The sequence below is a fragment of the Stigmatopora nigra genome, chromosome 12 (genome assembly GCF_051989575.1).
Source record: "Stigmatopora nigra isolate UIUO_SnigA chromosome 12, RoL_Snig_1.1, whole genome shotgun sequence".
Classification (NCBI taxonomy): domain Eukaryota; kingdom Metazoa; phylum Chordata; class Actinopteri; order Syngnathiformes; family Syngnathidae; genus Stigmatopora; species Stigmatopora nigra.
Genome location: NC_135519.1, coordinates 4624666 through 4638437, shown reverse-complemented (window position 1 = coordinate 4638437; position 13772 = coordinate 4624666). Strand labels below are relative to the sequence as shown.

Below are 13772 nucleotides of genomic sequence, written 5' to 3'. Positions count from 1 at the left end.
ATTATTCTCACAAAGGTTGCAGGGGGTGTTGAAGCCTATCCCAGCAGGATATCCCAAATTGCAGGCCAGCCAATGCCAGTTTATATGCAAAAATTCAATACATTAAAAATGCCATTAGTCGATAATCAGCATATTTTAACTTTTCCTCAACGGGTGGAACGACACCCCAGTTGGGTCTCCTTCTGTGGGTTTAAGCTGAATGATTAACCGGCGGAATGTTGACCGCCGGGCTCTCCCGAACTTGCCCTTGGCTTTGGCCTGATTACTAATGCACAGCCCAGCATGCTCACAACAGAGCCTCTGTTTTCCTAACTTGCAGCGAGTTTGCCAAATGTGTGTGTTTGGCACCGTTTAAGTCCAAAACATTGTCATGCATGTGTGCGTTTGGCCCCCTTTAAGTCCCCCATGGTCAAATCCTTCACTACTATTGAAAATGAATTATGAGGAACCCGTACGGAAAAAAACTTTATTTCAAGTCAAACCCCTGCAGTTGTGATTTTTGCACCAACTGTGCATGTAAGAAAAAAAAAATGTTGGCAACCACTATGACTAATACATTTAAATGATACATAATTATGACTGGCATCCACACGAACACAGACTGCATACTTGAATTTAAATATTTTATGAATAAATATCTTCCTCAACTAATTTCCTGCCATTTACAGTGATGGATGTCCAATCCATTTCAAAGTTCAATCGTTCAAAGTCCTCCAGTTCGAATGGATTGGACGCCTATTAGTGAAAAACCCACGTCCATCGCCTTTAATGGCAGTTAAAAAGTTAAGTGTTCGATTACACGGGGGGAAAAAACCACAACAAACAACGCCTCAAACTTAAGTATAAACGTTAAGATATTTCTAAAGTGCATCTGGCCCAGAATTCTTTAGTTTTTGTCTGGATTTTGCCCGGAAAAAAACAACGTACCTACACATGACATAAAAAGAACGCCTGAAACGCATTAGAAAAAGTGGGAAAAACAAAGCACACGTGGACGAAAAGACGGAAGTTTCTAGATCTTGGGTAGCTTGGGGGCACTGACCAGCGGGTTGGTGTCCCGTAGGAAGCGCCGCCCCGCCCCTTTGTAATCGTAAGAGCAGTCGTGCGTCTCGGCGTAGCGGTGAGCGGCGCAGAAGTTACTGCCGCACCTGTGAGGGGAATCCGAAGCGTTATTGGGTTTTAGAGGGAGGGATTGGAGCGAGCGCTCGTACCTGCACTCGTAGCTGGAGGCTAAACCGGTCTTCTTGCCGCAAAGGTAACAGTGTTTGGAACTTTTTTTCTTGGTGCCAGAAGGGGCTTTGACGGGGGGGAGGTGGTATGTCGGAGTTACTTGGGAAGGAGAGGATACGGAAAGGTGGTCAAATACTGAAGTTTTCTTGGCGATTGAGTGTTCTAATTGTCTTCAATTTAAAAATGAACATTTATTGGTTTGCTGACGAGGTTTTCTTACCAACTCTTCTATATGGAGGCACGATTCCTCTGCTGGACGCCAGATTTTTGTTCATCTGTGGAAACAAAAGTCAACTGTGTAAGAAAATACAATTGTGATGACGAATCTAGTTATGTTTTTTTTTCTTTTTAGTTCATTTTTTTTTCAATAAATACATATCTGTAGTTAAGATGGCTAAATTCAGTTTTCTCACCGTCTGAGGGAGACCGGGCAGCCTGGCGGCTGAAACGCCCTCCCTGATCGACGGGGCGGCGGGCAAAGGAACGCCCGCGGCTTCCGTGGTGGCATCTTCAGACCTGGCCGACAGCGAGGCCAGGAGCTCCAAGTTACTCGCTTGCTCTCTGCCGGCTTGTTTGACCACCTTGCCCACATTTTTGCCGTCCCTCTTAGCGAGAAGCTTCGAGCGCTTGCCGGGCGACTTCACCTTGGCGCTCCGGAGGCGGCCCGCCGACGGGCTGCAAGGCTTCACCTGCGCGTCGTAAGGCTGGAGGCGTGGCATCGGGGAGGCGGGGCTCAAACCCAAGGCGGCGCCCAGTCGGCGCAAGTCGGCGCCGGCGCTCCCGAGCGACCAAGTGCCGAGCGGTGGCGATGGAAGCGGCACCCCCACGTTGAAGGCTTGACGAGTTTCTTCAGATGGTGGGGCCAAGTTCAAGCTCAGCGGTTCCGCCATTTCCCCGAACGAGGCCATGGTGGCGGTCTGCGACGGCCCCACTCTCCCACGGGTTTCGTCCAATAAACTCAAGCCCACCGCCTCGCCGACCGGCTTGAGCGCAGTTTCGGGCGAACTCCTGCTGCACAGCGGAGGGAGGTGGGGGTAGACGTAGCCCCCCAACTGGCGGCCTCCTCTCATATCCAAACGGGAAATCTTGGGAGGGGGTCGGATGCCGGCGTAGGGCGAGCGCGTGTCCTCTTGGAGCGTGTAGCGGGGCGGGGAGGGGAACGACGCCAGTCTCGAGACCGGCGGCTGCGGGGTCGGGAGTGGATGTTCTTGGTCCGTGACGGGAGGCGAACGCCCCACCGGCTGGCGCGACTGGCTTTTTATCTGCGGGAGCGAATGCAAAAGGCGCCGGTGGAGTCGCGTGATGGAAGGCGTCGGGTGTGGGCCGGAGGGGGGACGCGGTTTTGCCTTACACGTCTTCTTTGGCTGAGGGAGGGATGACAAATTGCACTTATTCACAAATGAGTGCTTTAAAAATTGAGACGAAAAGATGACGACAATGCTACCTTCTTGTTGATGTTCATGTCTTCCATCTTAGCTTTGAGCGCTCTCATTTTGTTCATAGTGATGGTATTTTCCCGACTGTATGAAGCCCCGCCGCGCTCCCCCCCTCCACCACCGCCGCCTTCCTCAGTGCACATGTTGCACGCCGAGCTGGTGCTGGAAGAAGAGAACACGCGTACAGGGTCTGAACGAGGCACCGTGGATGACATTTGAATGCAAACCTGAGCGATTCCGACATAGGGGGAAGGGAGCTGTCCGCCCTGTCCACCACCCGGAAGAAATTGATCTGATCGCCCTCGCGGTAGACGATGAATGTGAGCGGCTTGTTGGTCAAGCTCTTCTCCCAAGCGTCCTCCTTGCCGCCCTCCAATGAGTCCACTGCTTCTTTTATTGGATCCTCCATTGTTACTAGGAAGAATTCAGGATTTTTTTTTTCAAAACAGTCCAAAAATAAGTCATTCAAGTTGTTGTTTTTTTTCTAACCTCTTCTGGTGTTGACTGGACCTCCCCTCATAGCCAAGACCAGCTTCAAAGTGCAGCCTTCCTCAATGCTGTAAAAAAAAATAAGTATACGCATTGACTAGAAACTAATGGTTGTAATCATCTCCAAGTTAGTCTCAATTCTTTGGACACCAATAATATCTTATGGCGGTGAGGAGCAATTACCCGTAATCGTGTAGACGTTGTTCATCTTCCAGCTCCAAGTTGTTCCAGATAAGATGTTGCTGGGAAACTGGGATGCCTTTGACAGACGTTGAGAAAGAAACCATGAGTGAAATCCATACAAAACGGTCCAGGTTTAAGAGCCTCCCATTGACCACGCCACTAAAAGCTGGCTCATCACTGCCCTCCTCGGGCGGATTAGTGCAACTGCTTCGTCTCGTGTCGAAAAATATGTTTAATTGTCTAACTACCTACAGTTTGAAGTTGTACTTATTTTCTATTCATTTTCCATATTGCTTATCCTCACAAAGGTCGCAAGGGGTGCTAGAGCTTATCCCAACCAACTATGGGCAGCAGGCAGGAATTAATTTCTAGCCAATTGCAGGGCATAAGGATACCTAGGGACAATTTAGAATATCCAACCAGAAAATACTCATTGATTTAATTAACCTTGACAAAAAAATAAACAATTCCCATCCATCTAATTATTCACTACCTTCAAGCCTTTGTATCTTGGCCTTGACGGAGATGACGGCCTCAAAGGGCAAGACACGCAGCTCGAAACAGGTCCCCGTCAGGGTCTCGATGAACAGCTCGATGGGGTCGTACAGCAGAAGCGTCTCGTGGAACTCCTCCATGTGGTTGTCGTTGAAAAAGGGGGGCTCCTTTCTGTCCGTCATCTCTCCGGGTGTCGACTTTACGGGATCCAAAGCGGGGAGGGAGAAAGTAGCAGCTCGTGCTTCCTGGTTGCTGGGGCGGCACTCATCGTGTGGAATGATCACTACAACTTCACATAGAAAAAGATAATAATAATAATAATAAATAATGAGGAACAGGTTAAAATTATCAGTAATTGGTTTTGCCTATGTCTGCTTTATTACCTTTGTGTCATCATGTAGCTTTAACCCCTTTATGCCACTTTAGCCTCATATCATACTACGAGATAAAAACAGCCTTAATGTTTTTTTGTTTTTTATTTTATTTTCCATAAATGGTTCTTAAATTAGTTATTTATTTAAGCCTCTGCGTCAAGGGTTAATGTTGTGCCCACCCAGTGTACAATAACCGATTAAAGGGATTTAAAAGAGCAGCACATAATAGGAAGAAAGGGATGTGTGCCTTTGCTTTGATATGCTTGGAAATAACGTCTTGTGGGGAAATATGAGCCAAAATTGACACAAAAAAGGGCAGCAAAAGTAAAATATTGGGGTGAAATAGCACTGAGCTGGTTCATCAATGAAGCCTGGCTATAGCCAGTAAATGTCTAAATGCGGTTCCGTGAGAGGACACTAACGGTGTTAAAACATTGTTTTGTTTTAATAAAAAAGAAAAGCCAAAGTGATGTGTAAGAGAGACTCACCCGTCTAACCGGCGCTGCTTTCTCGCCATGGTAGCTGTCAACTCAAACAATGGCTCCACTCCACAAGTATACAACCAGCGGGCTAAGCTAGGTTCGGCTATGCTATGCTACATCCGCAAGGCTCCGACCTCTCTGCCCGCGTACCGGTGTCGCTGTGGTGGGCGGCGTTACGTTGGCCAAAACAGAGCATTGCATCACGTCCAACGCCACAAACGAGAACGAGCCCGAGGCGTGTCTGCGGGAGGTCGCCGTCGTCGCTGTCACTCACGCGGGGGTACTGGGGAGGGGAGTGGAGCGGAGAGGCGGACCACAACGCCGTGGCCAGAGTTGCCATATAAAAGAGACGGTCGCCAGCCAACCACAGAGGTCAATAAAGCTAGAAAAAAATTCAACGTATATATTTTGATATCTTAAAGAGAAAAAATAACTCAACAGTGCATTTAATGCATTTTAGTGGTATGCAGTTTGGAGATATCATCTCTGAATTGTCAAAAACGACAATCCCAGATGGGTGGGAATTTGCTCAATCTGGCAACACTGGCTGTTGTGGCTTTTGATTGACACGACGATTGAGCCAATTGTCGTAAGAAATGGTCGCTCGGAGGCGGGGTTTGACCAATAAGTGGAATGAAGGGGCAAAGGTTAAGAGGTCATACATGTTCTTTTGGGGGTGCTTATATATAGTTCTTCCCTTCCAAATAAAATAAACACTCACATTTTAGACTGTATAAAATGTTTCATTTAGTAATTCATAAAAATGTTTTCTTTTGATCGCAGCAAAAGTTAAGAAATGGATGAATTGCTTACTAATAAAAACATGATCAAAAAGCTTAAGACAACAGGGAGAAGAAAACACAGATTTTGACTATAACATAACATGGCACCTGAAGACAGGAAATCTCAACATGGCATAGCCAAAAACAATCTACTGCAAATTTTGCCAGGCGCTGAGGCTAAGCACGTTATGCTCATAAAGTGCTATCACATAGAACTCTCATGATCAGTATTTATTGTTACATAATAGAGAAGGACTGAATTTAGAAATCAGGAGGATATGAATAAATACTCTTGATGGTATGTCCAGCCTCTTCTGCGATGAAAAAAAAGGATCCATTGTGGATTCACAAAAATTGAAATAGACTTTAATTGCCACCCAAAGCATTGAGCGGATCATCAAAAATGTTAGTAGAGTCCACTGTTGTGCTGGTGGTCTCTTCGGTGGGGGGCTTCCTTTTTGCTTTTGGGGTCGTTTTGACTGTGCTTGGTGCAAAAATATCATCTGAAAGAAAAGGGAATTGAAAAACTTTTAGTGCCATTGATCATTGCCAGTCCTTCCAATCCCAAACGGAATGGACGTCAATTATCAATTTCAAACATCTTACCCATGTCGTCGTCAAAAATAGACACATTAGCTGCTTTCGTCTTGGTTTTCTGTTTCGGTGGGAAAGAATCTGACAAATCTGCAAAGATGTCAACGTTGTCATCGAATAAACTGATGTCGACGGGTTTGTCCTTTTTCTCCTTTTTGCAGGCTTTTGGAGAGTTTGGAATGTCATTCTGTGGAGAAAAAAATCACAATGAATTAGTATTAGTGGAGGTTTGTGGTCGAAATTTTTAAAAAGTCACCTCAAAAATATCAGTTTTCGGCAAAGTGCTGGTCTTTACGTCTTTGCTACTCATTGACGTCGAGCCGCTCTTCGCTGCAAAGATATCGTCGTCTTCCAAAAATGGAGGCGCCTTTGCCGTCTTGGGTTTCACCGTTCGAAAGAGGTCGTCGCTGTTGTTGTCGAAAATGGACGGGAGGTTATTCACGTCTTTCTTGGCAACCGATGGGGTTTGACGTTCGGTCTTGGCGACCGATCCAAAAAGGCTCTCTGAGGCAAAAATGTCGTCGTCATTGTTGTTCTCGAAGGGAGGTGACGACGCTCTTGCTTTGTTGTGAACTTTACTAGTGTTGGTACTAGTAACAGGCAGCTCTGGTAGAAAAGGCGAACTGTTAAGTGGCATTGATGCAGAGTTCTGAAGTGTGTTCGATTCAAGTGGTTCGACGTCCTCTTGTTCCTCCGTCGATCTTTGAGAGGCGAGCCTGGCCGCTCTGGATGGCGGTCTTCGACGTAGAGAACCTTTCACGCGACCCTGCATGACAATTTTTTTTAAAAAATTGTATGTATAACCAAATAAGTTAGTGTTAAAGCATTTGCGTGCTAACGAATCGAGGCTAACCTTGTGTGCACTCTGTAGCGTGGAAATCTGAAGCGGCGCCTCAAAGCTCACTCCTGTCTCACCACTCGGCGTCGTGACAGGACTGGGGCTAACACTGGAGCTCGAGACACCAGAAGAAGAAGTGGGATCGGGAGCTGGGAGGATGCTGACGGCACCATGGATCATGGGGGCGGCGCCAGGAACAAACATGGCGGGGTTGATCTTAAGACTTGCCTAAAAATGTTCCAAAAACACCATACAGATAGAATACCTTTTCAATCTTCTGGAGTGAACTGATTTGCATTTACCAGTAGTAGGCGTCCAATCCATTTGACATGGTGGGCTTTCATTCATTTGATACCATCCCCCTTACTTCAAATGGATTGGACAGCTACAGGTGTTGATGGCAGCCAATGAGTTAAGAAAACAAAAAAGACAATTACTTGAAGTTTGCCGATTTTCGATGATGGTTCTTTTATGGTACTGGGAGCAGGCTTCTAGAGAAATGGATGACAGGGAAGTCATGTTACATAAGAAAATAGTTTTTGAAAACAAATCACACAAAATGCAAACAGTGGCCCGCCAGGCTTATAAAAAACTGGGGTAAATCCTATAAGTATGACTTGGTAGTTTTTACTGAACTTGCCTGTATATCAGAAACTGATTGTGCTTTGTCATTTGACGAGCTGGGCTTCTCTGCTACTTTCTGAAGACAGAAAAAAAATGCCAGATTGACTTAAGTTATGTGCAAACATAACCACAAACTTTATTTTGAAATTATATACCGGAGGCTGAAATTGGGGCTTGCTGGTACCAAAGAGGTCGTCTTGGTCATCTTCCAGGAACAGACTCGGTGTTGTGGGTTTTCCCGGGCTGATCTTCGAGGTCTAAAAATAATCAAATACATTGACGGTAATAGATGTCCAATCTATTCAGGCAGTCAATGAATACTAACAGCATTCTTGTCTGAGGGGGCAAAAATGTCAACGTCCGGATGGTTGTCCTTTTGCTGCGTTGGACTAAACAACAATTCATCATTCAGGAACACGCCAGTGCTTTTTGTTTGTGGTCGCTTCTCTGCGGGCTGAAAATGCATTATGACGATATTATATATTTACAATGATCATCAAATCATTGGCTGCAATTGATGGTGATTATTAATTACCTTTCCGATGCTATTGGCCACAGGTTTACTAGGAGGAAAAATGAAGTCCTGGACGTCATCCTCGTCGTCGTCAAATAGACTGAGAGCTTTAGTTTTGGCTTTTTCTTGAGTCTTAACATTGGCTTGCGGGCCAATGTGGTCTTCGTCGTTGTCCAAATTGCTCTTTTTGGGAATGATGCCGATTCCGCCAAACAGGCTCACGCCGCCCACCGGTATCTTTTTACTCTCGGTCTGTTTCTCTTTCTCTGCCTTTGTAGATTCTGGTGATTTCTCTAACGTGGAGTTGGGCTGAGAGTCCCACCCATTTTATTATTTATTTTTCAGGAGACACAAGAAAATTCAAGAATCATTTAGCCACTGTACTCACTTTGGATGGTAAGTCTGTGCCTTCATCCGTTTTGACTCCAAATAAGGACTCTGTGTCTTCATCATGGTCGTCTTCAAACAAAAGAGTTACTTTCTTGGGTTTCTTTTGACTGTGGAGTGACAGAAACTCAGGATTAGAAAAAAAGTCAGATTATGTCTCCTAACTCTTGAATGAGTAAGGCATATGCAAACAAATATTGGTACAATGATTTTTTTTTTGTTTAAATTGAAAAAATGCTAATTAATTAGCTAAATATTCCTTATTAAGAGACACTGCTAGTTTTCCTTTTTCAAAATTTTAAATGTTTTTTTGTGAATGTAAAGTTTGTAAAAACCTCAATTCTTTAGGTGGAGGAGAGAAGAGGTCATCGTCATCAAAGAGGCTGCTTTTCTGTGATGCACTGACTCCGGTAAGGCCAGAGGGGGCACTGGCGCTTGACTTCATGACTCCAGCCTCACTGCTCATTTTGGGGCTTAGCCACTGCTCCTGGGGTAATCATACTCCAGTTAACAAATTGCAACATGTATTACAACTCCCGGCGCGTACCTCATCATCACTAAAGAGGGAGCTGGAAATAGCTTTGCTGGGTTGTGGCATCAATGTTTTAGCCGGCTCAGGTTTTGTTTTGGACTTGGGTGCAGATGCAAAGAGATCCTACGGGGATAAAAAAAGTAGAATGGTGCACAATTACATCTAGTGTTTCAACAGAGAATGCATGTTGAATTTAAGCTTTAGGGGCCATAGTTTGGACACCCCTATATTAGAAGGATGTCTTCTATTAAGATTGTCTACCTCTTCTTCATCATCATCATCGTCATCAAAAAAGGTCACATGTTGCTTGTTGCTTTTGCTCTGACTCTTTGTTTGGGGAAGAGACTGACTCCTGGGGATGCTTGGAAATATCTACAAGAGGTATACATTACAAAATATGACCGAAAAATGTCAGACATTGCAGAGGAACTGATGAGCTTACTTGAGTGTCGTCGTCATCGGAGAAGAGGCTGCTCGTAACGGGTTTTTGGATCGGAGCTGGGCTGACATTTGGAACCAAACCGTTCTAGGGAAGAAAATGACCACAATCATCCATTACTGAATCCCTGAAAGACATTTGTAAGTAATTATGTTGGGGGTCAAACCTTTTCTGATTTTTCCGATTCCTCACTGGATGAAAGCTGACGTCTCTTCAAGCTCTCTGTAAGTAAATTCTTCGTTCCGGGACCAAAGATGGAGACGGCACCGGCTGGCATCTTGAAATTAAAAGAAGAAGAAAAAAGTAAATACTGTTGTTCATTTACAGTGAAAATTTTTACATTTTTGTACCTTCTTTTCAGGAGGTCTAGCTGGCTCTTCCGCTTTCTTGTTCCGATCGGCCACCTCGCGAAATATGTTGTTGTCTTTGTCGTCTTCGCCAAATAAGTCGGTGGATATTTTAGGTTTGGATTTTTCCTGTGGATCTGAAGAAAAGCACAAGTGGATTGGTGATGACGTCTTATGCATTTTGACACTGGAAGCGTGTATAATATTATCTTAAATTAAAAGGAAAAAATGCAGTATACTTGATACTGAAAAATGCAGTACACTTTTATACTTCATATTTACTTTCAATTTGGGGGGAAAAAAGTGAACAATTACCATTTTTCAGGTTTTTAGCACCAAAGAAGTCATCATCATCCTCTTCTTCGTCAAACAGCCCCCCACTGACGGGGGTCTGTTTGGGTGTGACGTTGTTCTTACTGCTTGTCGCTCCGTTTTGTGTTAAGTTGCCCACAGGGCCAAAGAGGCTGTTGCCTTTTAAAAAAAAAGAAACAAGTTATTTGCTGAGATTTCTCCCATGTGAAAAATGTAGATGGTAATACCTGGAAATACTGAAACGGCACCGGGTGGAACTTTCTTGACACTTTTTTCAGGTTCTTTTGAAAAAAAAATGAGTATAAATTGTCAAAATGTAACGTTTTCAAGAAAATCTGGTATTTACCTGCTGGTTGTGTATTGCTTTCGAAGCTTTCATTTGTCGATTTTTCTTCCTTGGACGTGGGAAGCGGTGCCGCATTGGAGAAAAGATCACCCTATGTGGTCCTTCATGTTAGAATGATAGATACTCCCAAAGAACACAATTGAATGAGAAATGCTAATAACATTACTTCGTCGTCATCGTCGTCAAAGAGTCCTTTCCCGCCACTGAAGAGACCGCTTCTGCTGCCGAATGGCGAGTCATCATCATCATCTGCGTCGTCCTCCATCTTTGGAGGTTTGAACATGTCGTCACTGTCATCATCAGCTACCGAAAGAAGAGGAATTTAACATTTACAATGTGTGAAGATAACTATGAATGAAAACAGAAGTTGACTCACAGGCTTGATCCACCGTCGGTTTGCTGGGCAGTTCTCCTTTAATTCTTGCGGCGAGTTCGTCGGCGAAGGAGGGCGGGCCTACACTCTGAAAGAAAATGTCCAATAAATGAATAATCTGTCAATGGACAACTGTTTTTGTAACAGGCCTACCTTTGTGTTCTCGTCCTCCTTATCCGACTCTCCAAATATGTCGGAATCATCGTCGTCCTCTTCGTAGCTCAACATAGATGATTTCTAAAAGTATTGAATATTATTTGCTTCTATTATCTATTAAATTCTGTTGAAATATTACATATAATATAATACAGACGTCCAATCTATCCAGTCCAAACTCATTTGGATATAAAGCAGGGTAATTGGCCGACTGTCATTGTCAATGACACTGAAAGAGTTTATAATATTTACTCTGATAGGTCAACCTACTTTTCTGGAACTATGGCGACTATCATCGTCCTCCTGCATCAAGTCCTCATCTGAATGCTGCGCAGAAACAGATATGTTTTTTTTTTAAATCTATTTAAAGCTACTGCAATAAAAAGAGATACTCTTACATCTTGTGTAACTTTGCCGTCTTCGCTGTCAATTACGCTGTCTCGATCGCTGTCCATTGAGAGTTCTGCAACAATAAAATTATTCAATAACATTGAAGCAAGACTGCATATTTTGATACATGCAGATAAATGACAGCTCATTTGAAATTAAACTTCAAAAAATGCATGTATTTAAAACAACGTTATGCTCTAATTGTATTGTGTGCTTTTTGAAAATGCCAAATTCCAATATCCATATGGTTATTGAATGCATCACCGTCACTAGACAGGTCCCCGAGTCCAACGTCCTCTTGTTCCATAAAGGCCTGGGAGCCAATCAGTAACGGGAGAGGTCTGTCCACATAAAGATCCTTCCCAAAGAAACAAGTTAAAAAAAATAGTAAAAAAAATCTTTTCTAGAACCCAACATAAAGATAAGACTTCACCTTAGGCTCCAAGATGGCATCCAGTCGGTCGTTGCCTTCCTCGTCCTCGGAGTCTGAGTTCCCTGCTTTGATGTCTAGGTGCTCAAAGGCGGAATCCAGAACTTTGAGGCCGAAATTCACTGCTTGCTGCATCTTGGGGATCAGCTCGGATTCTTTCGGCACCCGATTTTTCTATGGGGATAAAATATTATTATTAAAAAAAAAAAAATTAAAAAGTGTATATGTGTCACCTGATAGTACCTGTTCTGGTTGCTTTTCCGCACCATCAGTTTTGGACAAGGGTTCCTCAACTTCTTCATCATACACTCTCTGTAACAGAAGACTCAGGTTGATGCAAGATAACTTCAGCAAGGAAGGAGTTAAAAAAAAAAGGGATTTTAGACTTTACGTTCTCAATGAACTGAGTATTGGAGAGCATGAGGAAATCATTGAAGACCGAGTGCAGGCTGCTATCAGTGGCCTTAGTGTCTCGGATCAGACTGTCCAGCTGCTTTTCCATCTCGTGTGTCTTGGATAACATCCGTTGAGAGAAGTCTTGGAGGAATAAAAGGAGCTGAAATCCCAGAAAAGAAAAAAAACACAGTTAGATAAACCATAATAGAGCAACTAGGTCATTTTGTTTTTCTTTGTGTACCCCCGAGTCGGCCGCCAGCGACCACTTGGCGGCGCTCTGCCGCATTTCTTCCAGGCTCCATGGCTTCTCCCAAACCTTAGACTCTTTCCCGGGATGTGTGCCGGCGTCCGGGCTGTTCGGCGTCCCATCGGGCATCCCGTTCATCTGTCAACACACCAGTGAAAGAAAATAGGTCATCATGACTGACCTGCACTGAATTGCATTGAGAACAACAACATGGACCCATAATAGATGTAGTAATTCCATTTCCTGTCATTAGGATTCGTAACATGTTTAGAGGTCTGATGCGGCGGCAGGGGCAGCATTTTCAGAATTCCTTCGGCTTGAGGGCAGGATTTATACAAAGGAGAATTTGAGTTAAAAATGTGTGTGTCGGTGGTTGGGGGTTCTAAATGGCTTATAATAATACAATTGTTATAATGTCAACATTGCTGTCAGTGCCACTGGGGGCGAGATGCATGAAGTCATGTGGCTATTTGCATGCTTCAGCTGGGAATTTAGATCAGTTTGTACTATGGACTATCGCCGATGATACCAGTAAGTTTAAAGCAGTATATACAACCAAGTAAAATAAAAATGGCCCAGTAATGCAAATACATGCATGAAACGTACTGGTTAAAATTCAAAGTGGAACCAGATTAGAACTGCTGACCCCTGGTCAAAGGTTTTAAAGCGAACAAACAACTTGTCGGAAATGAAAGTGATCTTTTGTCAACCTTTTAAAATACAATTTATAACAAAAATACATTCAATACATCAGATTCGACACAGTTTGACTGGTTCAAAGCGCATTTGAACGCTAAATGTGTGGAACTCAAAACTGCTACTTTCACTGTTTTCGATCGCACACCAGCGAACATTGAACAGCGGCGAAAAGAGAATGAGCCACGCCATTAAACCATTTTCGCTTTCTTTGTGCTCCTCAAAAGAAAAAAAAAAGGTCGAACTTTTAAACTGATAGAGGAGTGAGCGAGGGGGTGTTGGGTTAGCAGTTAGCTCAACTTAGCCAACCAACGCAGACGTTAACGTTATGGGAAAGATCCAAGGCCAATGAATGCGTTTAAGAAAACAAAACTTGAAAGGCGAAACAGTGCCTACCTTGAATAGTCTGGCCGAGCAATCGCTTTCGACCAAAGGACGCCGAACAAAATGTCGATTCGACTCAATTTGGCCTTTCCCTCATCGGTCTTCTGACAGGTCAGCCATGTTCTGTCTGCAGACAGTCACCTGACTAAAGGTTGCTAGGCAACAGCACCCGAGTGGGTCATGGTGGAACCAACTAAATATTATATATTTAGTTAGAACTTTAACGCTTTTCATTTGTGATCATTGATGATCATGCGATCATGTTTTGTTTTCAGGGAATAATCCGTGCCCTTTGT

The 13772-nt window shown here is 43.9% G+C and overlaps 2 protein-coding genes across 2 annotated transcripts; both read right to left on the bottom strand.

Annotated features, from left to right (window-relative positions):
• Positions 1 to 452: 452 nt before the first annotated feature.
• Positions 453 to 4985, bottom strand: zfand4 (zinc finger, AN1-type domain 4). Its single transcript, XM_077730302.1, has 10 exons — positions 4696 to 4985; positions 3832 to 4122; positions 3339 to 3414; positions 3156 to 3223; positions 2894 to 3080; positions 2675 to 2828; positions 1644 to 2594; positions 1451 to 1505; positions 1212 to 1329; positions 453 to 1148 (listed from the first exon to the last, which is right to left on the bottom strand). Exons 2-10 carry the CDS (start codon positions 4013 to 4015, stop codon positions 1013 to 1015), a joined length of 1929 nt encoding a protein of 642 aa, XP_077586428.1. The 5' UTR covers positions 4016 to 4122; positions 4696 to 4985; the 3' UTR covers positions 453 to 1012.
• A 426-nt stretch (positions 4986 to 5411) lies between these two features.
• On the bottom strand, positions 5412 to 13667 carry washc2c (WASH complex subunit 2C). The gene is made up of 30 exons (XM_077729972.1): positions 13489 to 13667; positions 12391 to 12534; positions 12145 to 12309; positions 11997 to 12065; positions 11757 to 11927; positions 11588 to 11681; positions 11332 to 11396; positions 11204 to 11260; positions 10931 to 11014; positions 10781 to 10865; positions 10571 to 10707; positions 10405 to 10495; positions 10286 to 10339; positions 10062 to 10217; positions 9750 to 9883; positions 9566 to 9676; positions 9403 to 9486; positions 9222 to 9332; positions 8976 to 9083; positions 8764 to 8915; positions 8430 to 8538; positions 8063 to 8350; positions 7853 to 7981; positions 7683 to 7784; positions 7544 to 7603; positions 7341 to 7394; positions 6919 to 7131; positions 6322 to 6831; positions 6078 to 6252; positions 5412 to 5974 (listed from the first exon to the last, which is right to left on the bottom strand). The coding sequence occupies exons 2-30, from the start codon at positions 12532 to 12534 to the stop codon at positions 5838 to 5840; spliced, it is 3849 nt and encodes a 1282-aa protein (XP_077586098.1). The 5' UTR covers positions 13489 to 13667; the 3' UTR covers positions 5412 to 5837.
• Between the last annotated feature and the right edge of the window lie 105 nt (positions 13668 to 13772).